Source organism: Syngnathus typhle, linkage group LG5, assembly GCF_033458585.1.
Source record: "Syngnathus typhle isolate RoL2023-S1 ecotype Sweden linkage group LG5, RoL_Styp_1.0, whole genome shotgun sequence".
Lineage (NCBI taxonomy): Eukaryota > Metazoa > Chordata > Actinopteri > Syngnathiformes > Syngnathidae > Syngnathus > Syngnathus typhle.
In genome coordinates this window covers 13968085-13995707 of record NC_083742.1, presented here as the reverse complement: position 1 = coordinate 13995707, position 27623 = coordinate 13968085, and the positions used below count along the sequence as shown (strand labels likewise).

The following is a 27623-nucleotide window of genomic DNA, read 5'->3' as shown; positions in this document are numbered from 1 at the left end:
ATCTGGATTCACCATCATCTCATCGTGCTCACCTCACTTTCACCTGATTTTCGTTTTTTTAAATCTATAAAACAAGGCTTGTTTGATGCTAAATATTTCCAGTGTTGCAAATAAGAGTCACGTCATTATTGTTGGAATCCCATTTGTCCATATGCCAGATCCATTCAAACTTCTAAAGCTATTTTTGTTACGTCACCCAGTGATACTGTAAGATAAAAATACAAATACGGAGCGGTTAACGTTGGCTGAAGGAGCCGCTCTTGTAAAATCGTGGGCCATATCTTTATTTACACAAAGTAGCTCAGCCTACGTGCATCCTCCCAAAGAGACTGCTTAGTCATCTGTTGATGTGTCCAAAATAAGCCGCAACTCGTCTTTCCATTCTGGTTCTGTAGCTGCGGGACAGCTAAATGTCATTGTTTAATATTGCCTGCCTTTCCGCAACTCAAGCCTCCGCCGAGAGCCCCGCGGACGCAGAGCAAACACCGCAAAGTCAGAGAACCTTTCCTTTCCTTTTTGAAGCATGTTTGTGTCCCGCGTACACGGCATACACAAGCGCGTGCATTTGTAAAAGGTTTGGATCGATGAGGCTGATCTGATTAGGCGCTGACTGGCACATCAAATGCAAGAAAAAAGGCCTCTGCTGCGGGCCAATCGGGAACGACAAAACAGCTCCCTACTCTGTCAGAAACAAGCCCCCGCCCCTCCGAACCTGAAGGCTCCTGTTACGTCATCAAAATGAAAGCTCCCAGCCAGACGGTAACACATACACTGCTGATTAAGATGAGTCATCATGAAGGGGAAAAAGGACAATCGACATGCGGCGAACGAGGATTGATTATGGAACTGACAAAGCCAAAAATTACGCTTATTGATGAATAATCACGCGTCGTCTTTAAGGGTCGTCGCTCATGTAAAAGATGTGCTTCATTCGCACAATCGTCAGTCATCCCTCCAGATTTTTGTGAATTAGACCACAGACAGTTTGATTTATATGACAGTCCAATGGAACTACGTGTGACTTCATTTGTTGTTAATGAATGGAGCCCATCGCTCCCGCGTTGATTCGCCGACAAGGATGATTGATATGTGCAATATTCACCACATGCGTGATGATGTCACAGCCCGCAGTAGACACAAAGTGGCCATCAAATAGTAAATAAAAGGGAACCGAAACACGAATTGCCCGTTGAAATCGTAATAAAAGAGGTTTAGGGTTACTTCAAATAATAACACACTGCACACTTCATTTGGTGCAATCAAACGAGACGCAATGCAAGAGCCGTGTTGAAAATTCTGCCTCGAAGACAATAAAGCTCCCCAATGAACCTCCACAATAAAAATAATAAACCTATTGCCAAATCAATAGGTGACCTATTGAAACAGAGCATTATTAGTCCCTCCTTATTTTAGGTCACTAGGGTCTTCTCGGATCGTTTTCTTCAACATTTCAATTTCCTCTCACTTTTAACTATGTTGATATTTTTGACTAGCTTCGTCCTCATTACACTTGTTTTTCATCAGGACATTTTGTTCCAACTGTTGTTAATTTCATGTCTTTTTCTGCTGTTTTTGGAAAGTTCCCACTGTCATAATTGTATTTATAATCATGCTTCCTGTTCAGTGCATGCATGGGAATGAATGCTTAATGAGAAGCATGTGATCTGCTTCATTTGACGATTGAAAGGACCAAAAACAATTCCCATGTGGTGCTGTTATATTACTTTCTTTTTTTTTTTACTTAATCCATCACAACTCTGTAAACCTCAGCTGACAGACGCCAACAATTTTGGCATTCTCTTTAATTGTATTTGTGGCCTTTTCTGCTACTCTCCTCCTTTTGTATTTCATTATTATCTACTTTTGCCATTTGGAGTCTTTGTGGCTCATTTTGTCAACCTTTTCACGTGTTCTCACTTCAATTTTATCTTGGCTCTTGTCAATTATGACTTTTTCTCCTGCATCCTCCTTGTCTTGTCACGTCTCTTGTCATAACTGACTAAACAAAAACTTTTTTTTACAATGCAAATAGCAAGAACAATAACAACCATAGTGGATTATTTAAAAAAATCCTGTTCACTTCAGTCTTGAGATTGTTGGCCTTAGCATGTATTCGCCGTGCATCGCAATACATGCTTAATAAGAGGCATGTGACTCGCTGCTGCGTGACATACTATAATTGGAAGGAGCAAGAACATATAAGCAGAGTGATTTATGCGAGATGACAGTGAAACATTACATGTGTGCTGCAGAAACAGTCTAGCCAATCCATTTAAGAGTTGATGTTAATACTAAAATGAAGAATTAAAAAGGAAGAAAAAAAAAAAAACTCACCTTGGGAATTCCTGGTCGATCCAGCCAGTCGGCATAAATGGTGTCGAGAGTTAGATCTTTTCTAAAACACAACGGCACGAGTGTTAGTATTTTCCCCAATTATTATGAATGTTATTGCCCAAAATACCCAATGAAGTCAAGGCTGTGGGAATATGTTAACAGCAGATTCAGGCTTGGCGCCAACACCTTAAACAAAACGTAGGGCACACCCAGAGAGGCATGTCAAGACAATCAAGTTATTTTCAATGTATGCCGGCCGAAAAAGTCGCCGCGCACACTCTGAGACGCTGATGCTTAATAAACAGAAACGTGCGCGCAGACATTCCGAGAGTGTTTGTCATTCTGCACGTATACAGAGTACACGCAAAGGATCATGGTAAACACAACATATTTCCACATCATTATTCCGAGTCTGGGCTTGAGGGGAATTCCACACTTGACTAGGCTGACTCATTTACGGTACATTAATGTGTCAGTGAAATAACTTTTCTAATGAAACTTTTATGTTAAACCTTTGGAGTTGAAGAGAAAAAAAACCACAAGCGTACCGTAAGAATGAGATCATGTTAAAGTTTTATTTAACAAAGTGCTAACCATAACCTGCTCAAGTAAAATTGAAGCACTGTTCCTTGCCAGAATGCGATGCATCTTTTCAGGTTGTTAGATTTAGGTCAGGGCTCTGGCTGAGTCATTCCAAAGCATTTTTGCGAGCCATTATGTGCTAGTAGTCATCTCGAAAGGTGAAATTCCATTCAAGCTCATCTATCTAGCAGATATCTGAAGTTCAAGGGTCAAAAATGACATTTGGAAGTCACGCTGCCGTACCTCATCGTTGCTTTAGTTTTTGACATTTTTGTGAAGAGTAAAAAAAAAAAAAAAAAAAAAAAAAAAAAAACGATACTCATTTTATTTATGGTACAGAGCATAAATTTCTCACACCAGCAAGATTGAACTGTTAAACAGTCAGACTCTGGCAAGCTCATGATGTCACAAATGTTCACCAGTCCACGTTTAATGGCCAGCCCATGTGAGCAGCACATGTTTCGAGGCTGTCGCTCACAGCGGCCATGCTGTTAGTTATTTAGGACTCCCGCTAAACATTTCTTAAAAATGTCCCTGATGGTTGTGCTCAGTAGGGGTGAGAGAACTTGTGCGATAGCCTGGCACGGAACCTGCGCTGTTCCATCATCTCTGACGTCAGCAGTGGCCGCGGTGACTCGTAATTGCAGGTTAGGGGTTAGCTTAACTAGTGGCTGAGTGTTCTTTGAAGTATTTTCATGGATGTATGCGAGTGGTGAAAGGGGAAAAAAAAAAAATACGAGCCGAGATGCACTCTTTAGAGTTAAAAACATTCAAAGTAGATACTTCTGAGTATGGGGGAACAATTGGCTCTATTTCCAACCACATTGCATTATTAATGGAAATTTAGAAGAAAAAAAATAAAACACTAATCTAAGGCAGTTACAAATTCCATTTTTAATGTAACACAAACCTAGATTAGCATGTCTATCCTGACACAATAATTTATCTAAAGGCTCGCTCTGTCCATGGATAAAACAAAACAAAACCGAATGCTAAAAAAAATGCCCTGGTCTACTGTTGAGGATATCGTGTAAGTGTTGGAAAATATCTGCAAAATGTCAACAATGAATACCGGTACCGGAACTGGATGATGAAAAATGGCCCCGATGAGAGCAGCCAGTTGTTTTCATGTTGTATATAAACAACGATTGCCTCTGTTAATCACCTCCTCTTTCGGAAAGACTGACTGCATCCTCAGTAGTAATCAGTGACTTATTTTAATGTGTGTGTTTTCCTCCACCTCTTTTAATGCTTCGCTCTTTATTTTTTATGTTTGGACGGTTTACTGGCGTGCACCGCGGGGAACGTCTGTAAGATGAATGCGGCAAGTGCTCACTCGCATCGCCCAGTTTAGCTCTTGTAGTGGGCTGTTTACTGGAAGAGGCATCAGACCCAAATATTGACCATCGCCAACTTCCTCTCTGTTTAATTCAATCAATCTCTCCTAGTCAGGCAGGCACACGGGAGGCACGGACCAAAAAACAACAACAACAACGCAGACGGCAGACAGAATGGTGCTGAAGGCCGGAGAGCCGAGCGCCACGAGCAGACGGACGCAAGTGAACGGGGCCAGACGAGGAAGCGCGAGACGGGCAGTGGGAGAGGTTAATGAGGCAATCATGAGAAATAGAGAATTGAGTGATTAAGCCAGCACCGGAGAGGAGGCTGAAAATTAGAGAGGAGGAGAGCGGGAGGAGCGCTTGTCCTTTTACACTTCAGTTAATACTGGAGTGGATGAGACTTGTGCTTACAAGGATTGATGTAGGGGCCCGGCCTTCACTGAGCAGAATCGATGAGAATCAAGGCCAAATCCGGCCAGACTCCCCTGACACTAAGTTCTGCTCCAAATCATAACAAGTTACTCAAGACAATGCATAGCAGACACACATATGCCCCAATACGTGAACTATTTGAAAATGCACCCATCTGGAGGATGCTCAGTGTTTTGAGTGACAGACAAAGACCCAAATCGGGTCACCAAAAATACAACTCTACCAGCTATTTTATTGATCATCATGCAGGGACACATTTTCTCAGAAAAGCACTTTTGATTTATTCTACAATGCACTCATTGTGGAGCGCTTGTCCTCAGGCTAACCCAGCTGACTTTGGCCAAGGGGACAAAGGGGGACACCCTGGACTGGTCATTAGCCAATCGCCGGCCACACATTCACACACATAGACAATTCTTCAATTGCCGTAGTATGCATATTTGTGGAAAGTGGGAGCAAGAGTGAGTACTCTGCGGAAAATCACGCAGCAGAGGAACAACATGCAAATTTGACACAGGAAGGGCACATTCAAATCAAGAGTTGAACCTCAAACCTCACAATTGTGAGGCAGAGACGTTCACCGCTTATACTGCCGCTTATTGATTTGTGAAATTGACTTGTAAAGAATTGTAAAATTGACTTCCACGTCTGTTTTCTAATCATAAATCCATTTTCAATCATCCCTGCCGACTTTGAAGAAACGCAGAGCACACATATGGCTTTATCGCAATATACTACGATATTTTGGGAAAATATAATTCATGTCAGTAGTTTGATTCAAAACGTGAAACTCATTATGGAAAGTCACTGCAAAGTGTGAAATATTTCACGATTTGTTCATTTATGGGTAATGATGATTATGCGTAGGATAACACCAATTCACTATGTCAAGTCATGAAAATATGACGTCATTACCATTACATAACTCCTAAAATAAATGAGCTATTCTATGCTATTTAAATTCATTGAACTGCACATGTAGACAAACAACCATACTCGCTGACTCTGACTCTGACATTCACATCACTGGAATCTTTGCCAAACCCAACATGCATGTTTTTGGAATGCATACAGAGTTCCCAGAGAAAACACATGCAAGTTTGATGGAAACACGCAAGCTGAGTTCCAAACACGGAACCTCGGAACTGTGAGGCACTCATCCTATCTAGGTCAATGTGCTGGCCCCTATACATATATGTTTTTTTGATCATGTCGATCATGTGATGATATACTTGAATCCATTTGGGTCCGGGGAAGTAACCGCATTCCCATTTTGTGTTTGAAAATATTTGGCAAATAGACAATGTTCAGGTGTGACCTACTTATATCCCATGAGGACATACATATCCCGTTAATGCCACAACTGTGCCAACGAGTACATAAGCCCAGCCCAGACACATAAAGCCTTGTGTCTCTGAGTCAATTATTCATGAAAGTAAGCATCGGCCATAAGCACTTGATGTGGAGTACATACCTCGCAAGGTCAGGAAAGGTAGAAAGCAGCATTTGCAGGAAATCCTGTCAAACAATGATCGATAGAAATGGACACATTAGGGGAGGTGTGTAAGAGATTGTGTAAGACCTTAGGTGTTGGATGCCAAAGTGTTTACATTAGTCCCATTACTTATCAAGAAAACAACAGCAGCCAGGTGGAATGTATCTCACGTACAACAGAGCCATTCACACAGGTGTGGTTGCTCAGACACCAGTAGAATAAACACACGTCGCTAAACTGATGTACGGTCATCAATTTAGGAAAGAATATTGTAACACAGTGGCAGTCAAGCTTAGAACGCATCAGCATCCAATTAATTTATGGAAATAACACAGCGCCTGGGAGGACGGGTCACATTAAACGGTTCAAATCGGAGCTGAGATTTGATTAACAAGCGCGGAGGAAACTGCGAGCCACCATGGAGATTCCCAATTAATGCCATCAAGTGGAAATTAGGGCTCACCTGAGATAGAATGAGTTGCCCGTGGTATTTCTTCACAAATAATCTGAAGAAGTGAATAAATTGCTGCTCTCCCACTTGACTGGCCAAGAACATGAGGAGGAAGTAACCCTATAAGGGATGGGTCAAGCAAATAACATTTATTTATCAGGAATGTAAACACAGAAATGATTCAACATGTTCTTCTAATAGTTATCCAAGCAGTGTTCGGGGTTATTTATTTACTTGACTGCAGATGTGTATTAGGAGGGAGGTGTCTAATGAGCAGACGTCTGATTTTGGTCAACTAGATTTTTGAAGAAACATTACACGATATTACTGCTATGGTGTCGACTTGAACTGCAGTTTAAAATAAGATGGAGGGACACAGCAAAGGGCAAGGAATATTATAGCGATTATAGCTAACCCTAACCCAATGTCTGAGGAAATGCGACAAACAAAAAATAATAAAATACTGCAGTGAAGTGTAACAAACCCTTATTAAACTACAAAGACAATGTTGTGTCCATTCACAAACATAACAAAAAAAACAGTAATGGTTCTCAAAATGCGGTTTGTGGACCAACATTGGTTCCTAGGAAAGCTTAATCCATGTTTTAATGTCCAGGGGTTGCAAATCATTCCACCAATACTGTGCAATACAGAATGTAGGCAAACATTTTCAGCAGTAAAACCTCCTACATCTAAAATTGGCCAATTTATTTCTTTTGGTCACTCCCTATGTTGGCTTTAAAAAAAATAACAAATCATTGTCCAATCTAAGGTGTTGAAAATTGCTTTCTTTCTATGACAATACATATTAGAGGTTCAACAAAACATACTGAATTTCTTCCTTTTTTACTGAAAAGTGGAGATGCAAGGCTTCTTTGGAGATATATTGGTTGTTTTGTTTTAATCAAAAAAGTGGTTCAGGCTTGACAAACAGGGTAAAGCCACAACAGCATCATGTTCGTTCATGTTGAATTGAAATAACAAAAGGTTCAGCTTACTAATTATAGTATTCATTACATGTTACATAAATGTGAGTAAATTGTCATGAGAGTCAGCTTTTTTAAGTTGTGCTGGAAACAGCAGCACTCATTGTGATGAATCATTTTCCACAGATGCTGAGCGAGAAATTGAATGCTGGAACCACTTAACCCACTGATCCACTGTGTGAGCCAAGAGTTCCTTCACTCACCTCTCAGTCCAACTTGGAAGATACACAATCCGGTACCGTAAAAAAGTGTGACAACAAAATAAAGATAGATTTCCCCCAATATGCAGTCAACAGGTTAGCTTAGTTTTTCAGTCACTGTCCGGTTTTCCAATGGACTCACCTTGAGGTAATGCACTTGCAGGAAGGATTTCTCTGGGTTGAGGGCATGTTTTACTGTGGAGGAGCCAGATTCACTGACCTGACCTGTTTTGTCCATGTTGGGTCTGCATAAGGACAAACAAAGGAGACAAACAATCCACATCACGATAAGATCTAACACAAGAAGCAAAACAACAATAGCAAGATTGGGATATATTCCAGAATGTATGCGTGTGTGTTTTGTAAATCCACAGAGTAAAAGTACAATGTCAGCAGCAACGTTAAATTCAACGACTCAGCTCATCTTTTCAGTGGTTAACACCTTGCTACCACGGTTTACCCGAGGCACCCTACAAATTCATAAAAGCACGCTACTCAGTGTTTATATGATCTCATAGCAAAACGCTGCTTGCATTTTACTGCCGGTGACTCACCAGAGGAACATATAACACAAGAAACCCACTCGGTGAGCACGCACGGGAGAAACTAGTGGCGGCCTTCTCTGTTACACAGATACAAATCATTCCTCGGACCCCCGTAAAAAAGATAAACAAACACCTACAAACCCAATAAATCCCGGGCAAACAGGTGAGTGACGTGGGACGCTGTGCAATGATAGTTCCAGTTAGCCCGTATTGATCCGGCCGGGCAGATTAACTCAGTGTGCCAATAGGAAGGCCTTGAAGGATGGCCCCGCTGACAAATCGATACGGCAGGCGCCTGGCCCACCAATCAATACGCCCCCTCATCACCAGCTACCACTTTTCCAACTCATGACAGGGATGTCAAATAAACACACAGGCTGACACGGAAGTCCAAAAACATGTTTAAAATCACCCGCTTGCGGCAAAGGAAGCACGAACTCAGGGGGTTGGGCATCTGGATTGAGTTGATCGATTTCTGATTTGGAAATAAAAAAATGAATTTGTGACAAACGAAAAATACTACAGAAACCATTCCGTTTCGATATCTTCTGCAACCCATTTGTACAGTCAAGTACTTGGGCATGAGTTGTTCGTTTTTTAATGACACACATCAATTATGTTGACTGAATCGAAGATACAAGATGTTCTGGTTAGATTTTGTTTACACAGTATTTGTTCGGCAAGCCAATTAGTTCCCCTCTAAAATAAGCCACTCCATTGCACAACTCCACCATTGTTGAAATTTGCCAACAAGCAACAACTGACAAATTTATTGCAATCCATCTAAAGCAGCCAACTAATTTGCACCAGTATGTTATCCTTGGTTGCCAGTCGTTATGTCTTAAAACATAACAGTGATATAACATCCATCCATCCATTTTCTGAAAAGCTTAGCCTCACAAGGGTCAGCATAAAATCTTTTGGAAAAAGGCACATTGATTCAATCTCGATTTTATTACTTTGCTCATTAGGAGTACAATATGCCTCCCGCTTCAAGACTGAACAACAACATAACTCCAGTAAACTGGTTGGGCATGGCTCTCCTACTCATTGTTTTTGGACATACACAGCCATGACACTAGTTAAATATCACATGATCACCAAAATGTACAATTATGCACGTTTTTAACCAATCACAACCAAGCACAATGAACAGAAAGGTTAAGTCACGTGAAATCAACTAACTCTGAGGAGGCAAGCGGAGGAGGACTTGGGAGAAATGGAGAATGAGAGATAGATAGGAATGTTTGGTTTGCTCGGTGGACTGAGGGAGGAAGTCATCAGCTTCCTGGAATTTCTAAATTTGACCGGACAACTCTTGCGAGGGACTTTCATCATGCATCTGAAGGCGTTCGACTCCATGTACGCCTTTGCGTCTGTCATATAAATGACACCGAGTGACCTGATTCGGGTTTACAAAAAAAAAACTCAGTAATGTTGAAGAAGTGAACATGTGCGCTAAAATGGAAAATGGCGTTAAAATAATTTGCATGATGTTTGAATCATTTATCATAGGTTTGACTTGCCGTCTGTCCACTCTCATACCCGTGGTGTCAAAATGCATCTGCTACTGCTGATAAGATGAAACAGACTTTTTTTTTTGGCGGGCAGCAGGATATGCACTATCCCTGGGAAATCATACAGCGTGAGTGGAATTTATGTGGAAAGTGAGTGTCAGGCAGGGGATTAGAGAGCCAAAGAGCAACTGAGGAATGGGACAAATACAATGACAGAAATTGTATTCCTACAAGGTATGCACGCCAAACACACTGGCGGAGTAGCGTGGCGAGGAAAAAAAAACATTTAACCGTCACTGCCGTCTTACACAATGCATCTCCGCCCTTGCCCGCTGTCCACACCTGGCATGTTCGGACGTGTAAATCCCTGCCTCTCTTTTGTCGGAGATGATTTATTGCAGCTTTAAGAGGAATCACTGCTCGCTGCCTTGGAGAATTGCACAATAGGTCAGTGTATTTCAGAATAAATGCTTCTCTTATCTGCCTCGTAGGCTATATGCGCTCGCGAGAGGGCGAGTGTGTGTCCATTCTTGTGTGTGTGTGTGTGTGTGTGTGTGTGTGTGTGTGTGTGTGCATACACCTACCTGCCTGGGTGTGTCTGAGATTGAGCGACCGAGGGGAAAGCGCGGGAGGAAATAAGGAGCTATTACTGACAGGACTTAATGTCAAAGGGACACACGCGCACCGGCACACATAGCCACCCACCCACCGACCGACACACACGCACACGAGAGGTTTATAGCACCGCAAGCCATATCCTGACAAATTACACTGGGTTGACTGTGGAAACCGGATAAGGTAGAGCAGGGCTCCCAGCAGCCCAGTAAATCAGCAGGGAGAATGGTGTCTGGCCCGGGCCACCCTAAATATAACTCATCTGAAAGGCACAGATAAACACGGGCCACGGGCCGCCCGCTGCTGGACGAGCTGCTGTTGATGGTGACCCACTGAACTTGGACAGCGCAACCTGACATTTAGCCTTTGTGAGCGTAGAACTGCTCGCCCATCTCGCTGCGCTTCCCATTCTTTGCCCCTCGCGGCATTCTCTTCAACCTTTCCTCTGTGCATTGTGATAGCCGCTGTGTGTATTTGTGTCCTGTTGCCACGCCGCCGTGTTGTCTCTCTCCAACCTTCTTGTGACCCTTGTGCTCCATTCATACTTAAGGCTGCGGAGCTATAGGTGAACCTTTTGTCCGACAATCAGCCGTGACGAATACTAGATGAAAGACGAGTACGCGCGAGTGAATTCGTGATGCTGTTTTTTTTTTTTGGCGTGTTGTTTATTCAAGCCTGTCAGCTGCAGAGAAACCTAATCCTGATGCTGCTAATCACCCGCGTGTCTGTCCGTCCCTCTCATAGGGGAGCTCCCTGATGAAGACTGCCAGATAGCTCTAAGTTTAACCCTTCGCTCTTTCAGTCGCATAGCTCGGCTCACAAACAAACCCATTCATCCATCGCGTTTGTCCTCATTAGGGCAGCAGGTGAGCTGGAGCCGATCCCAGCCGTGAGACGTGTTGAATTTAGAGCCTCTTTGTCAGGGAGACAAGGTATTTATCCACCTTTGCCTTTCACAGAGATCCAAGCAAAGGGGCGCTACACATCATCCTGCCATCAGATGATGTCAACTCATAAAACACCCGTTGGACAGTATCATTGCTTTCCATTAGACAGGAATGGAGACGTGAGCGTTCAACTGTACCCAGCCAATCTCTTTATCACCTCTTTTACATGTCTGACACGACCTCCGGAAATTCCCACAAAAGCAAAACACTTTGTGCCTCGCGTTTAGTGACACGCAAAAAAAAAAGCTAGCTTTAACAGGCTGTGTAAAAACGACTGAGATCACTTTTCAATGAAACACTGCTCAGCAGAGGGTAAAATTGAGTACCTAGCTGTTTTCATTATGCTCAGACAGCACATTATTTGAGAAATCACACATCTGAAGTTAATGCCAAACAGAAGTAGACTAAAACAAATAAGAGGCTGACATGCACACTATTGATTTTTATAATTGTAAATGTCAAAAACAAAATACGCAGCGAAAGCTTGTTAATCAAAGTTGCGGGGTAGCTACAATATTCCCACCCTGAAACAGTTAACTCCAGTCAGAAGTTTTCTGATGCCACAGTGATTTCCAACAAACAGGGTGCGGGTCATGAAGTCACACAAAGAGTTGGCACGTGCGTGTGGTCCCTCGTGTTGGCCGCACAAAGAACACGACGCTACACTTCACCGAGAACACTTGCTGCACTCTCCTGCCACACCTGCAGCTCTGGAATGCTTTTAGTACGCTCACGTACAGGACAGGTATGACAAAGGCTTAGCAACTCATTTGTTGTTTGACATCAGCTACGGGAAGTTGGGCGGGCTACGGGAAGCTTTATTCCGCCAGAGAGACAAACCTGAGAATCTGAAGTTCCTCTCCGGAATTTTGCAACTCGTCGGACAGTCTTCTCCATCTCAGCAGCGCCTTCAAGTTGGACTCTTCTGCCGCTTCTGGCTCAGAGAGCTGCATGGAGAAACTTGTTAATGGCAAGGAGTAAATACACATGAAGGACTAGCAAATGGGCAAACAAATGTGCACACAATCAATCAAAGTCATTGAAGTCACCTTTTGGGATTTAGAGACAATAATTAATGTGAGGAAATACAGACTACATGGAATTATGTTGCTGCTTCGGGAGGCAAGCAAAAGCATACTTTCACTTTGGCTGTGTGTAATGTGCGTTCATGAACCGCAAACAAAACAGGACATCTCAAACTAAGGGGAAAAAAACAACACTGTCAATGAATTATATGAAAGAAAAACACAAATGCTCCACCACGTTGATTTTAAGACTGGACCAAAGCTGCAAATAAGTCGGAAAATGTCTGGATTCAGTCGGACCACACATAGGCAGACTTTACCCCGTCTTGACCCCCGGCTCTTTGGGAATACACTGAGTATATTGTCTTCAGCTGCTGATGTTTTGATCATGTGACTGCGAGGCTTTTTGAATGTGGCGCAAGGGTTGTTTGCACGAGAGCACAGGCGATAATGGGAACCTTCTGCTTGTAATTTTACCACCTGTCTTTGCAGCCAACCGTCCTCCCGGAGAAAATCCATGGCAGTAACACGGACGTATGATACATTTTCTCATTCTCCTCAAGACAGCGCCAATATCGCAATTTAACTCGGCTATCGTGATCTTTCTGGAGCGCTGGGACAATTAAGTTACATGAAATAATAGCGGCAGTAAACTACAATAAGAGCGGCCCGGTCCGTACTTGCTGTGCTCGGGCCCAGATAATGTCCTCGAGGTAAGTGGCAAATCCCTCGCTGATCCATTCTTCCGTCCAATCCCTGGCCCCGATGAGCAGACCGAACCAGGAGTGGGCGATCTCGTGGCACAGCCTGGACCCGCACAAGGACGGGCTGTTTTCTCTCGGAAACACACTCTGAGAGAGGAAAATGATGTGCGGGCTGGAGGAAACAAAGGACACACACAAAGTAGTGAGGGAAAGCCAGTTGGAATTTGACATGAAACAAACCTAATAAGTGACTGCGAGGGAAAACCAATATGAGATCACCGGAATTTAGTAGCGTCACAGTAGCTCAAGAAGAAACAAGCTAACATGTAAAAAGAAGACACAACATTTCCAGATGAGACATTTTGAGCTGATTTTCCACACTTACTGTTAAAGAAAGTTTAGCCATCATTAGGTTCAACAAAACAATTTTGTGTTAAGCGGTTCTGCTAAAACGTAACAGCAGAATTCTTCACAGTCTCCCCAGGAGCGCAATCACCAAACACAAGTGGGAAAAATCAATTAAATTAAATTAGCACTTTTAAGAGGATTTTATTTGACACGACTTCAAGGCAATGCTGTAAATTATAGTATAAAAAAATCACAGTCCGATTCTTTTAAGCTTTTTCGGACCCGAAGGAAAATACTTGACTCGCTAAGCTTATATTTAGAAAATGATCTGTAATTACTGCACATCCGTATCTGATTTACTGGTTTGCGGAGATTGTCGCGATTTCATTTGATGACAGGCGGCTATCGAACATGTGGTTTCACTTATGATATGGGTTCAAATGATGTGGCTCAGAAGTTCAAGTTTAGAAACAGGGATGCGCCGGGCTCTGCTTGCATTTATCCTGATAAGATGCTGTATGTTTACAGCGATTCAATTGAATCCAGTCCTTGAATTTGCTTATATGGATCTTTTTTTTGTAAACAGCGTTGGATATAACAGTTGCCTCATTAGCCACTAAGGACAACTGATGAAAGTGATGGCTCAACAAAGAAGGGATTAAGAAGCTTATTTGTGATTAAATTCAAATGTGAGTAAATGTGAGCCAAACAACACTTTCATTTCATCATTTCGCCCGATGTGCGTTCTTGATGGCTTCTTGTTAAAAGAATTACGCAACAAGTAATGCAAACAAATGATAATAATGATATTTGACAGCGCATGAACTGGTGAGAAGACTGACGTATTTTGTTCGAGATGAGATCTTGCCCCAAGTGGAGGAGTTTGAATATTTTGGGGTCTTATTCACAATTGAGGGAAGGATAGAGTGGTGGCTCGGTGTAGCGTTCGCAGTGATGCCGATTGCATCACACCGCAATTAAATGTGATGTTTCAAAAGGTCAAAATAGTTAGCAACAGAAGATAAAGCACAACATTTCAGCACAGGAACACGGGACACATGTGACTTAACCATGAGACCGCCCTGACAGAACAAGAGGGATAAAACGTCAAAGCCGAAGTCACGGCTGAAGACATTTCCTGAACATCCTTTACTTGTGTCTTACGTAAGCGTCTTCGAGTGGCTGGGGGGAAGAAAGGGGGGGGGGGGGGGAGGTTCCCGGGCCCACTGTGAGGCCGGCAAGTCTGCAAGGGGAGAATGGAAGATGGTGGGGTGAAGATGAATGCATTCTCTTTGTCTTGGTCTGCTTGTTATGCTCACAAGAACTTAAGAAGTCCCAACTGCTGTTGACCTGACATGGATGGAAGAATTTGTATTTGAGTGCTTTTGAGAACTGTCACGTAAAAAGTTTTACAATGAGCATATTTATGTGTTGGAGTGAGCCGGGTAAAATGGCGGCGGATGAGATTTTCAAATTTCCTATCGTATGAAATCAAATGTTTGGCTCACGCCCATTCTTGATTTTCAGACCTCTAAAGCTGAACCAAATTCTCTTCAAAACAACCTTTACAACTGACTCTCTCCATGATTGGACATTTATTAACTAAGTCCATTGAACACTAGTAAATTAGTAGCTGTCATCAAGGTTACCTACATCCGAATCCTGAAAGCGCGATTACATTTTGTTTCCGCAACAAAGTCAACTTGAAAGCAAGTAAGAAAAAAAACAGCGAGTGAGGCTAAATTGCATCTGCTTGACAATCAATTTAAGAGCGTCATAAGCTGATGTTGGAAAGACTTGTCTGTTGTGTCTCTGAGGAGAGTTAATCAAATAGAAAGCAGCTTCTGTTGTTTAGCATCATATCGACATCATACAAAAGGGTCTTATGGGCATACATCTCAAATGTAATCCCACGTTTCTCCTGATTACTCCAACAAAGGCGCTCTCCGGAGCAGCGCACGCTAACATTGGCCTTACGACTGTCTTTGTAGCCTAATCTTACTCCCCTCCGATTGGATAAGCATGCCTTTGTTGTCCGTTCCGGCGGCGCACATGTGCGCGAGTGAGCGTGAAAACACAAAGACAGCCTTTCAGCGACGCCGTTTGCACACGCTCCTCGGAGGGAGGCGGAATCCATCACCACGGTGACAAACGGTGTCATCCCACCACGGCCGGGGACACCAAACAACGGCATCTTTCACGTTCGTTGGTACACTGACTGACAATAGTTGGCACGGGGGACCCGTGGAGGCTACCCGCATGGGTAGACTTGCAGAAACGCAGAAAAGCAGACTTGCACACCTGCGTTCACAATAGATGTGAATATTAAGTAAGCCTTCAAAGCACCTTCATGCCATTTAATAATTCCTTTGAAATGTATGTCTGGCATGACTACAAAAAAATGACCTGCATATCCCAGCTGTCCCCGAGTTCTGGACTCTCAAAACCAAACAACGATACGAAATTGGAACTTTAGAATTTCCTGCATTAAAGCTGGGCGATACATCGCAGGGTGACCTAAAAATGTTTGCTGGCCTACAAATCCAAGTCCAAGTGAATCAAGTTGAAAGGTGGTCTAAAGATTGGATAATTAAAGCAAATACCTCAAGTAGTACATATAACCCAAACGGGTCTTAAAGACCGATTAAAGCCCACTCGTGGCCTTTCATGTGACAACGGGGCGACCGCCACTCACCCTGGGTGAGACGGACGGCCCTGAGCGTCAGGTGGGTGCCAGGGCAAGTCTTCAATTTAGCGGGACACAGATTGCAATAGCGTTACGTTCCTCCATCTCTCCATCCATTATTCATCCCTCCATCCATCATCCCTGGCTGTAGGCCATTTATTCCCCAGTGGGACACTGCCATGCATAATGCAAGAAGAGCCCTATCATAGTCCTGTAATTGACATCCTCAGCTCGACTCATAGCAGGGACACTACTAAAACATCCCAGGGAGAGAAAATGATGATGTTGATAAACACGCAGTATGGATACTGTATGGGTAAACAAGTGGGTGAGAAAGAAAAAGATAACATGCAAAGATAGTTTGAAAAATAGGGAGTGATTCTGGGGAGACGGTAAGATGGTAGGAAAACAAAATGAAGCTCTGAAAGAACCATATCAGACAGGCGATTCAAGAAAGATGAAGAAAGACGGAGAGAGAGAGAGAGAGAGAGAGAGAGAGAGAGAGAGCGAGAGAGAGCGAGAGAGAGCGAGAGAGAGCGAGAGAGAGCGAGAGAGAGCGAGAGAGAGAGCGAGAGAGAGAGAGAGCGAGAGAGAGCGAGAGAGAGAGAGAGCGAGAGAGAGCGAGAGCGAGAGCGAGAGACCGGTGATCGAGCAATGTGTAATCCACCTTTCCAAAATATTAGTACAATTTCTTTTATGCAGCACAGTACACGTTGGACGTAAGGGTAAGCATATCTGCTCCGTAATTAGATGAGGTTCGGGGTTTTAATCACTAAATTCAAAATTGATGGATAGATTTAAGCCAAAAATATGAATACGGGAAAAATACACCGGTACATATGAATATTTCCCACCAAATAACACTTTAGCCCAGATAAGAATAACCCCGGCCACTACAGGAGGAAATACTGTAGATTCATTATAGAAACATGCAAACATGAACCTTTCAGTGAGAGGGGAAGGAAGTACAGCGATGGACAAAAGCCACATGAAAGATGACATTCGCACAAAGTACGTTGTTGTCTATTCTTTTCTATCAACGGAAAGGTCGCCCGTTCCTAATGTCAGCCGACGGGAATAAACTTTGTCTCCCCTCCCCCCCCTTCCTTCTTGGACAAAGTCAGTGGGCTATTTTTGAGACTAGAGCCTATTTGACCAAACTCCTACCAGCCTTCATCCTTTTTTTAACAAGTCTGACTCCCAATGTCTGGAATTCCAGGCTGGCTGCAGATCAGCTCTGTACTTCTCAGACAGTGCCCCCCCCCCCCCCCCCCCACTCCCCACAGGGCCAGGCCAAATGCCAGTCCATGTAGGGCCAGATCACATGAGCACAGAGGCCAGACCAGAGTCCCCAGAGAGATGCCCCAATCACAAAGATTGTATCGCAGTCAAGTCTGGAAATAAATAGCAGCTATCACAAAACGGATCATCTGCTGCACATTTTTTTTCTAAATAGAAATATTTCATAGTGACATACGTAAATTGGTGTTAAGTTAGACTGTAGTTTTGGTTGCTGTCATGTGGAAGTTCCACTTTGTATCACATGGACGGCATCTACACGAGTCATAAACTGATGAGGCCAAGCGTGCCCTATGTAGGCTTTCTGAAGGAAAAAAACAAGACCTGACATGACCCCCCCTCCACACACACACACACACACACACACACTTGGGTAAAGTCACTTTTGATCCATATCAGCAGAACAGTGATAGCTGAGCTGTCCTCTCCTAACAATAAAACAATTCTGTGCCATTCATTCCTAGTGTAGTCCAAAATCTGATGTCATGCCAGAGGAATGTCGGTGATTTTACGCGTTTGTGCTTATTATATATGTGTGTGCGTGTGTGCGTGTTGGTAGCGATGCTACGGCATAGATTTCAAACATTACAAACACTCAGACTGGCGAGCTGGCCATCTGCTCCGATTGTGTCGCCCGCCGCCGTTTCTGCCGGCGAGTCACGTAGATGCTGCGACAGGACAACACATCTGTTAAACGACTGCCTGCCCTAAATGACTGCTTGTCACTCGCGGCACGCTCCATTATCAGAGGATATTTATGAGCCGGTGTGGGGGCCATACTTTAGGGTTTGTTCATGTCACTGATCTAAGCGAATTGGTTATGTGCTTTCACGCTCTTTTGCATATCTATTTCATTTAAAGACGTTTCGAATGAACGCATCTCCTGTTGGTATCAAGGAGGCAGCTGTAACAACACACGATATCATACTCAGGTGTCAATGGCTGCATGGGCTAGTTAGATCCACTTATAACATACGATTAATAATTAATTGTATTCATTTATGAGAAGACGTAGTTAGTTCTCATAAATATTCGGAAAATGATCACTGTAAACACGTCTTCGGCAGTTCTTTTCAGTTAAGTACAATGCATTAGACATTTAGACCAAAGAAATCTCTGAATTCGCTTAAAATGTTGACTGCTCCAAAATAAAATAAAATAAAAACAAATAAATAAAGTAAAATATAAACAAATAAATAAATAGATCAATAAAATAAATAAATATATTGACTGCACCATCGTTTGCTGTTGGGAAAACGGCGTCAAAATTCTAAGAAACCTAAAGTCAAACAGCATCCTGGAACATAAGGTAGTAGTAAATTGTGCCAGGTCATGCAATAAACATGAATCACATTTTAGGAAGTCAAATTTCAGTTTACCTGGCTTCGACACGTATCAGTTTGTCAGCGTTGAACATGACACACATCGTCTTGCCTTCATGTACGCATTTGCATGCAAAACAATCAGCCATCGCACAGCACGAAAGATCCCCCCCCATTTGGCTTCCACCGATGCCTCAGTGAAAAGGTTCAGGCGGAAAACACATTTCTAATGGTAGGTGATAAAGGGAATGTTGTTCCTTTGCTATGCAACGCCAGAGAACAAGGTTCTGAGGTGACAGACTGTGAAAGCGCCGCATCATCTCCAGAATATAGAAGGAAATCGTAAAAACAAAAAAATCATCATAAAAGTTAGGTGTTATATTCAGCTCATAACTGCACATTAGCAAAGCAATATGGTTATAACTGCTGCACAGACTAACATGGTGCCGATATGCTGTGGAAAAAAGGCCAGGTTTTGCCATGGAAACTGTGCAGTCATACAGATGTTATTTTCTATCCATCTACCTAACAACGTAACTACCTAATCTAGTGTTGCTATTTTTTTAACCCCACTGATTCCGCACAATTTCTTTTTTTTTTTTTTGAAAAAGAACAAAAAAAAACTGTCGCGGGCCCGGCCAGTTGAGTATGTTTGTGTCACAGGTATTTCTTGCAGCAAAATTCCAAAATTGATGGGGAGAGGGGCACACTGGTCAGTGACTCTGCTAGGGAGCCAACTGCATTCCAAAAGGTATGTTTGGCACAGACACTGCTCATTAACTAAAGGATGCCATAGATACTGAAGCATGGTGGTGGCAGAATCACGCTTCATAGCTCCTTTTCCCAAGGGCGCGATTAGAGTAAAACACTCCTCGACTTTAATTATACAACAAGAAAAAAGCATGACAATGACTATGTGTGCCATGTGACTACATATGCTTACACCACAAAAATAAAAAGAGCCCATTTCTAATTGCCATCTATAAAATAAAAACTTCATGTCTCAGATTTCGTCCCCTCAGTACAGAATGCAAGACGTGCATCGTACAGAGGACTCGGAGCGCAGCTTTCTCCCCGAGGCTCTGCGCAACGTGAGGGAAGAGGAAAATATTACAGCATAGCTTTTTGCAGCACTTTGTTTCGCAGAGGTCCCACGCCCATTAAAGCGTCTGGCTTTGCACAGACAGATGAAATTACCCTCAGCCTCAAGGTTCCACACAAACACACACACAGACAGAAAGCTGAGGATACGCATGAAGAGCAGCCGTGTCCCCTACGCTGCACAATGGATCCATCCATCACTTCTTGCAATGGGTTCTGTGGACTCATCCATTAGTTAGGGGAATGGGTGAGCAGGGACAGGCCTGTCTTGCCGTGGCCTTTAATCCAGAGTTATAGCACAGTGTGTCTGCTTTACTGTTTTACTTGTGGCACTATATGCCAGCTGTTGCCGGCAGGTTCGTATCTGAGGGCAGTTCGATGCAACACATCTCGGTTATCCGATCATTGATCACAACGGGGGCGTAGAGACGATGTCACCTCCAGGGGAAAAAGGAGGCGGGAGATTCGAGAGTGGCTATAATTTTGAGTAATGCCGCAAATACATTTTTACAGTTGCTCGTAAAATCCTTAAACTATCAAAAATAAATCCTTCGTTGATTCTTGCCGCAGAGAAATATTCACACTTTTTCACGACAGAGTGTGTCAGCCGCGCCTGTCAACTGGAGTAAAATTGCCCGGCTTGAAGCTTCAAGTGGAGGTAAAACTTTATTGCATATGAAAAGTGCCGGTCTATTGAAAGCGCAGGGAAATGCTGGATAAAAAAAAAATGCCAAGATGATGGATCTGGGCCTTGTGTTCCTCAGGACAGCAGAAAGATCACAGTGCCTTTAGCAAGCAACAGAAATGGAAAAAGAAAAAAAACTATATCTTGATATACGTAATTTTATAACCCGGGAAAAATATATACTGCATCTTGATGGATTATTCTTAATGATAACATGAAATGAAAGACTATATTTCATTACCATTCCTAAATTTATTAATAAAATGGAGCAGTGGGCCCAAGTCTGGATTTCAAGCAAGTGATACGCTTTCAAAGTAGGCATCCAAGTGTCAAGAGCAGCCAAAGCTGCATGTAGAGTAGACAATGCCGAGCTACCGAGAGGTTGGAGAAAGAATGGAGTGCCAACACTTTGGATTTGTGAGCTGGGAAGAAAGGTTCCAGGAATAAAAACGCTCTTCCAAAAAGTCTTAATTACTTGTAATCACATTAAAGTGTGCACAGGGCACTCCTCCATCCTCTGTGCCTGTGCAAGCATGCGGACTTTCCTTTTCACCCCGTCACGGTGCCTCTATGGCCCTACAGAAACGGAGGACATCCACTTAAGGCGGGAAGGAAAAAAAAAAAACTGCTCATCCTTAACTACTTGATTAACAGATGTCGCCCTCCCTATACAAAAAAAGAAGGAAAAAAAAAAATCACACCTTCCTCTCACAATACCTCCCAAGTCGCTCCTGAAAAGCAAAGACTCCTTCGCACACTTCTAGAGTTACGGCACGGATCGAGTCGGAGAGGAGAGCAGAAAAGCAGGAAATCCTTTGAGATGCGATAAACAAGAGAGAGGAGGACAAGACGAGGGGGAATAGCTGAAGGACAAAGAACAGCGGCTTTTAGCTGTTATTTGCGCTTTAAATGGACGTGACTAACCAAGTGTGTTTGAAATTGACGGAAATGAAACTGTCGAGGTAGGGTCATTGAACACAGATTTAGAGGTTTGATAATAGAGTTACTTTATTTATTCATTTTAGAGGTTCAAAATAAAAGTAGGGTACCCTAAATTTTCCCAAGTTTCCCAACCCTTATTAATTTGCAAAATCTTGATCTTGGCTCAATTTACTCATCAATGGTGCACAGCTACTTATTATTGTACACCGATTGGAAGTCACGGCGCTAAATTGCGACTCGTGTAAGGGCGAAAGGATCAAATATGGTGAGAAACTGTGTTTGATGGCGTGTGCCTTTGATGAAATTGTTTTGTACATTTGTTCTTACACGTAGGTGTTACATCTTTTAATCCAGCGCGCTTTGGCGTAGGCAAATTATGTCAATTTCATGGATTTTCTATATGTAAACGTTCGCTTAGGCTAGCTCACGAGCCGGTACTAAAAGCACCAATCTTGTAATTAGTGGCCGACCACAAAAATCACGCAATCATGGGCTCAGTCCAATAAAAGTTTAAAAAGGTGCCGCTGCACTAAAGGGCATCGTGGCAGCTGGATAGCGTCCAGCAGGGTGCCCAGAGCCTCAGGCAGCCCGGCGAGTAACTTCCTCCTAAATGGGACCGATGTTACTTCCTGTAAGACCATAAACATGGGATGTAGTCAACTGAAGTCAAGCTGAAAATCCTTCGGTGCCACTTAGTAAGGTCAAGAGGTATACACCGTGGTATAATTCGCCCACTATGACAGCTATATGGCCACTGCACTGCAAGCAGAAGGTCCGTGATCCTTTTTACCCAATTTTGTTCAGACAGCCACCTATCAGCTAAAAGGCTTAAAAGGAATCAATAAAAAAAAAAAAAAAGAGGATTAGGAATTTATCCAATGAGGTCTGAAAACTGTTTTTGCAATGGATGTCAGACACACACAGACACACAGGCTTATCAGAGTCCACTATCAAGAATGTAGGGTCATCTCACGTTTGCCTGCTGGAAAACAACATGACAATGACATATGTGTGTTTGTGTGACATCATTCCACAACACGTATCGTGACCATTACACGAACAATGGATCCATTCATACCGAGACAAGCACAGGAATCCGTGTGTCAGCAGTGAAGCGTAACACCCTCATTGCTCATGGCACTAAAAAAAGGTCCATTTCGAAACTCGTGTCGTTTCACGACAAATGTTTTTTCGGCGGCTGGGATTACCACTTTCTTAGCATGCCCTCATTTGCCCTTGCTACGAAGCTAAGCTCATTTCTGATGGGTTTGACAAGTCCAGCAGGTACAGACCTCGACTTTTAAGAGGGCAGAGGAAACGCGGTGCCCTTCCTGTCATTCCCATTCGGAGGCAAATGACGTAACGATGCAACGAAGAGATAGTATGTGGTGTTCTCGAGATGACCAACGCAGTGGAGCATACACATACAGCTGCAACTACAGCGCCATTGACAATCGTGGGTCTCCTCCCCCAGACCAGATGTCTGTCATAGCAACAGCACTGAACCAAAAGAGGGAGCTTAGTGCCACAGGACATCAGATTGCCACAAAAAACGTCAGCACTGGTCCAATATACTTCATGTAGTGTATTTGTGCGCGCGCGACTGCACATGTGGTTGCGTTTAAAATCAGGAAATGTATTTTTAGAGCGGCTTTTATGAGTCGGTGACGTCATTACGCTGGTGTGCACTCTCCACGCAAAATGCCAACTCTTCCACTGCCGTACGGCCAAGAAAGAAACTTTGAAACACAGTTCCAGTTGATTTCATCGGAATCGGTGTTCAGTAGCGCCGACCCAATTAGGTCAGTACCGAGAAAAGATCAGTACCCAGCTCCAAGTATGAGTTATTAGGATACGGCGGGAGGGGAAAAAGAATTGTTTCTTTCAAGGCCCCTTTTGTCTCTTAGCAAGAATTTGAAACTTCCTTTCTACCCAAGCCATCTCTCTATTTGTGCTCCTTTTTCCGGTGTCAATTTGTCTTCCTCAGAGAAAAACGTTGACGAAAAGAATTTCTTTAGCCAAACAACACGAGGCTTATTCTCTTATACTTGGTTCTCATAGTTATATAAAAGCGCCTAGAATTGGTAAACTCCATCAAGTGCTGACTGGCGTCATGCCTATATTTGTGTAAGCCATATTCACACATAATTGTGTGTGTGCTGAGACTACACAGCGTGGCAGTCTCCGAATGCAGACCTGCCCTTACTTGACTTCTTAATCTTGCGTTTCCTGCCCCCCCACTGTGTATCTGGGTATAGAAACTTCACACCACTGTGAATCCTCCACCTCTCCCTTTCCTCTGGATCACAGTCCAACAGCTTCATGCCTGCCTGCCACAGGGCCCTCCATTCCTGCTGGTTCCACCGGGCCACTGCACAAAATCGGCACTTGGCCCATTCCCAAGATGTTCCCACATGCCTCCCAATTTCAAGATTAAATAGCGCTCGTCTCTGAAGTCCTTCCAGAGGCTAATGGCTTTTGTTGCTGGGAATAATCCGCACATCCTCTCCCACATCCCGGGGGTCCGCCGGCCTGTTGCGAACACCGCCTCAGTGTCTCATCTCAGTCTCAATCTTCCATTTTGGTTGACCTCCCCACCATCCGAATGCACAACTCCCCGCTGTGACGTGCGTGGGCAACTTGGGACCCAAACCACCCGCGACGAAGGGAGGATTCAAGTTAGATGACCGAGCTGAGACCCATGTCGAGTTTTATAGGGAGTCAATGCAAGTGTTGTCTCAAGCTTAATGAAGTCCTTAAATCTTGTTCCCCGGTAGTGAGTTAATTTTTAGCAGACAGACAAGGGCGGGGAGTACCATATTTCCTCATAAGTGGGAAGTGCTGTTTATTTATCGGGCACCTATTACAGATGAGGAGTTTAAAAGTAGGGAAACTATAGGGATGAAGCCACGTTTTATTAGTTGAAATACATTTATCGACAGATAAATAATAGGGCTTCATGTATGGTGGACAAGTGGCGAGTACGTCTGCCTTGGAGTTGTCAGGCTTGGGGTCAAATTTCATTGAATGTACTTTTTTTTTTTTTTTTTTTTTTTAACTGCAGGAGGAAGTCAAAATAGATGGAGAAAATCCACACAAACAAAGGGAATGTGTTTAAAAGACAGAGATTTGAACCCAGAACCTCAGCACTGGGAGACAGATGTTCTAACCACTAGGTGCAGTGCAGAGTAAGCACAGATGTGAGTGGAACGCAAATGGCCAGAAAAACAACAGGCGATGTAGCCATTTTAGTTAGCAAAAGAGTTCAAATGGGTTCAACAATGAAATCTCACAATTGAAGTATGACCACAATATTTCCCCGAGGCACCTATTTGGGGTGAGGTGTTTATTTTGCCTCAACAGAGACACCTATTAAAGTGGAGGCCACTATTTGCAGAAATGCGGTATGAAAGTATCCTCTTGAGGAACTGAAAACATCTATCGGGCAAAAGCCGCAGAAGAGCAGCCTGTGTGTTAAAACTTGATGTGCTTTCAAAAAATAAATGCAGCACAGGAAAAGATTTTTACAAGACCAAGGGATCAAGATCAAAGGGCATTGAGGGGGAACATTTGCTGCAATAAATGTGCAAAGTTGAGAAGTGGCCCAGGCAGCGACCCCGACGCTGTCCAAATGTTTGCGAGAGAAGCTAATCTGGGGCCGTGACGCACGGAGCAGGCATTTGCGGCGATGAGCTCACGTCCAGTCTTGCGAGGGAATAAAATAACAAGAGACACGGACAACGTTGACTGAACACTTGGGCAGCCGAGATTAGACTAGTCACGATTATGTCGACAACCTAATCCGTTGACGTCTAATTTAATCAACATGTTATTTATTTATTTATTTATTTATTTATTTATTTATTTATTTATTTATTTATTTATTTATTTATTTATTTATTTATTTATTTATTTATTTATTTATTTATTTATTTATTTATTTATTTATTTATTTATTTGGCTCAATGCCAGCACATTTAAAAAATATAATAATTATGTTTTTTTCTGATATGAATGTTGATTTAATGTCATTTTCATTTCAGCATTATAAAATGAGTATCATCTTGATAAAAAGATACCATTTATGGTTTTATTTAACAGACTAACAAATGTTAATATTAAAAAAAAGGCTGAACATTAGGATGATAAAATACAGATTTTTTGTCTTAAAAAAGTTTTTAAAAAACAACTTAAAAGTTTAAATACAATATAATAAGATATCAAAAATTTATGCCAAAAAAGGTTTTGAAAAAGTCCAGTTTGCAATGTTTCCATATAAAAGAAGTGCGAGAAAACAGAGTAGGTAGAAGGTGAAGAGGACATGGTACGTTCAAGTCGTTACAAAGATCTGCATAAAAGCAGATTTATCTACTTTGCGGAGGACCGTGAAGAAGCCTTGCCACATCTCTGCCCCCACATATCAACAAGCAGACCTCGGCTTACATTGCACGCAAACACATCAACACATAGCTGGCTGCTAGACAGGAGAGCCTGGAGACCACCTGAACCACTGCTGAGGAGTGCAGAAGGGGGGGATTGAGGGGAATTGAGCTCAGGATGAGAGCTTTTTGCAGATGTGGGATGTGTAGGGAAGATGAGGTAGGCCCAAGTACAATTTTTAAGGAAAGGAGATGAAGGCCACATTTCATAAGCGGAGATAACTAATGGGGAGTTACGCTTGGACCCTTCAATTCTGCGAGGACCTCTAAAAGAAGGCTGAGGGGAGGGTTCCGTGCAAAATCCAGCCATGAATCACACTCCAGAAACAAGTGAAGTGGAGCCCAGGCCGCAGATTAAAGTGTCAACAGCATGGCAGCCAAACTCAATGTTTTCGTTGCAATACGCAAATTATAGCTTGCGTCGTCCAAAAAGGCTAAAACACCTCAAAACATATCATCTGAGGATTTATACGTCCAGCTTGACTAATGCTCCAGTGAATACATACAGTACAACGATTTCTAATGAACGGAGTCGGTCTATATTTGCTTTTTTGACCACAGCCACGACCCGGTCCTACCAGAAAGTAACTAACCGTTTCTCTGTGTCCGCCCTGAGCGCGTGTTCATACCTGGCCATGCCCAGACTGGAAAACCCCGCTGGCACGATGAGGACATCAAGGCGCGGGAAGGGATGAACTCCCAGAATTGCCTGGGCCGCGGCTAAACATCGTGGCAACAGGGCGAGGATTCGACTCTGGGATGACAACATGAAATACATTTACTGAGAACATTTATTCAACAAAGACAGCGGGAAACAAAGGACAACAATGGAGGACAGAGTGCTCACTTCATTCCGGTCCCCTCTGTTGATAGGCAAATTATTTCATCAAAATAATTTGTGTAAAGCATGAGTAAAGCTAAAATCGTGAAAGTATTTAATACAAAAGTTTAATACATCCTTTTTCTTGCTTAGTTTAACAGGAAATTCAACTGGGACACCGGAATAAACAACTTGAAGCAAGCACACTTTGTCTCTTTTTGTGAAGGACCGCTTCATGCCAAAACACCTGTCATGCTCAGGGAGGGCAAAATAGGCAACATCTGCATCTTCTCAGCACTCACTTTCTTTGGAACCATGGTGAGGAAAAAGCTCACTCATGAGAAAAATCAAATCGACGGCGCGACTGATTGTGACTCAATCGTTAAGTCAAAGTACCATTGCGTTATCATCTGAAGGGTGAACGGTCCCAACCTGAGCCTTGTGCAGTAGGCCGGTGGGCGCAAACACGCGGTGCGGGATCACATGCTGGGACTTGAAAGCGCGCTCGATGAGGCGGCAAGGGTAGTCGCCATGGGAACAAGGGAAGCCGTCATCCAACATGGCTGAATGGTCGAGCACAGAAACGCTCTCGTGCTGAGAGGACGAGGCCGAGCGGGTGGTCCGCTCTTCCCTTGGAACGCATTGAAAAGGAAAAGACAAGTTTAATCCAAGGTTAATAAAACAGCCTTTTAATAGACTTTTCCCATTGAGAGCAAGCAGTGTGCGTGAGGTATAATACTCCTTCCATGTGTGCTAGCTCTTTGTTCTAAGCGTGGGAATGAAAGTCGTGGAAATATGGACGATAGAC

General features: G+C 43.1%; 1 protein-coding gene across 6 annotated transcripts in view; it reads right to left on the bottom strand.

The window, feature by feature from the left end:
* aopep (aminopeptidase O (putative)) overlaps positions 1 to 27623 on the bottom strand; it is a 57986-nt gene that overhangs the window by 27876 nt on the left and 2487 nt on the right. For 4 of the 6 annotated variants that reach the window (XR_009714414.1, XM_061278240.1, XM_061278239.1 and 1 more), the window contains exons 4-11: positions 27212 to 27446; positions 26625 to 26749; positions 13150 to 13345; positions 12285 to 12391; positions 7963 to 8065; positions 6647 to 6754; positions 6163 to 6206; positions 2335 to 2395 (exon numbers count right to left, since the gene is read on the bottom strand). Coding sequence is in view for 4 of the 6 variants with exons in the window: in XM_061278240.1 (XP_061134224.1) it covers positions 2335 to 2395; positions 6163 to 6206; positions 6647 to 6754; positions 7963 to 8065; positions 12285 to 12391; positions 13150 to 13345; positions 26625 to 26749; positions 27212 to 27446 (979 nt within the window). In the remaining 2 variants the exon portion in view is untranslated. The remainder of the gene's footprint in view (positions 1 to 2334; positions 2396 to 6162; positions 6207 to 6646; positions 6755 to 7962; positions 8066 to 12284; positions 12392 to 13149; positions 13346 to 26624; positions 26750 to 27211; positions 27447 to 27623) is intronic. The other 2 variants (XM_061278241.1, XR_009714415.1) reach the window with 2 other exon arrangements.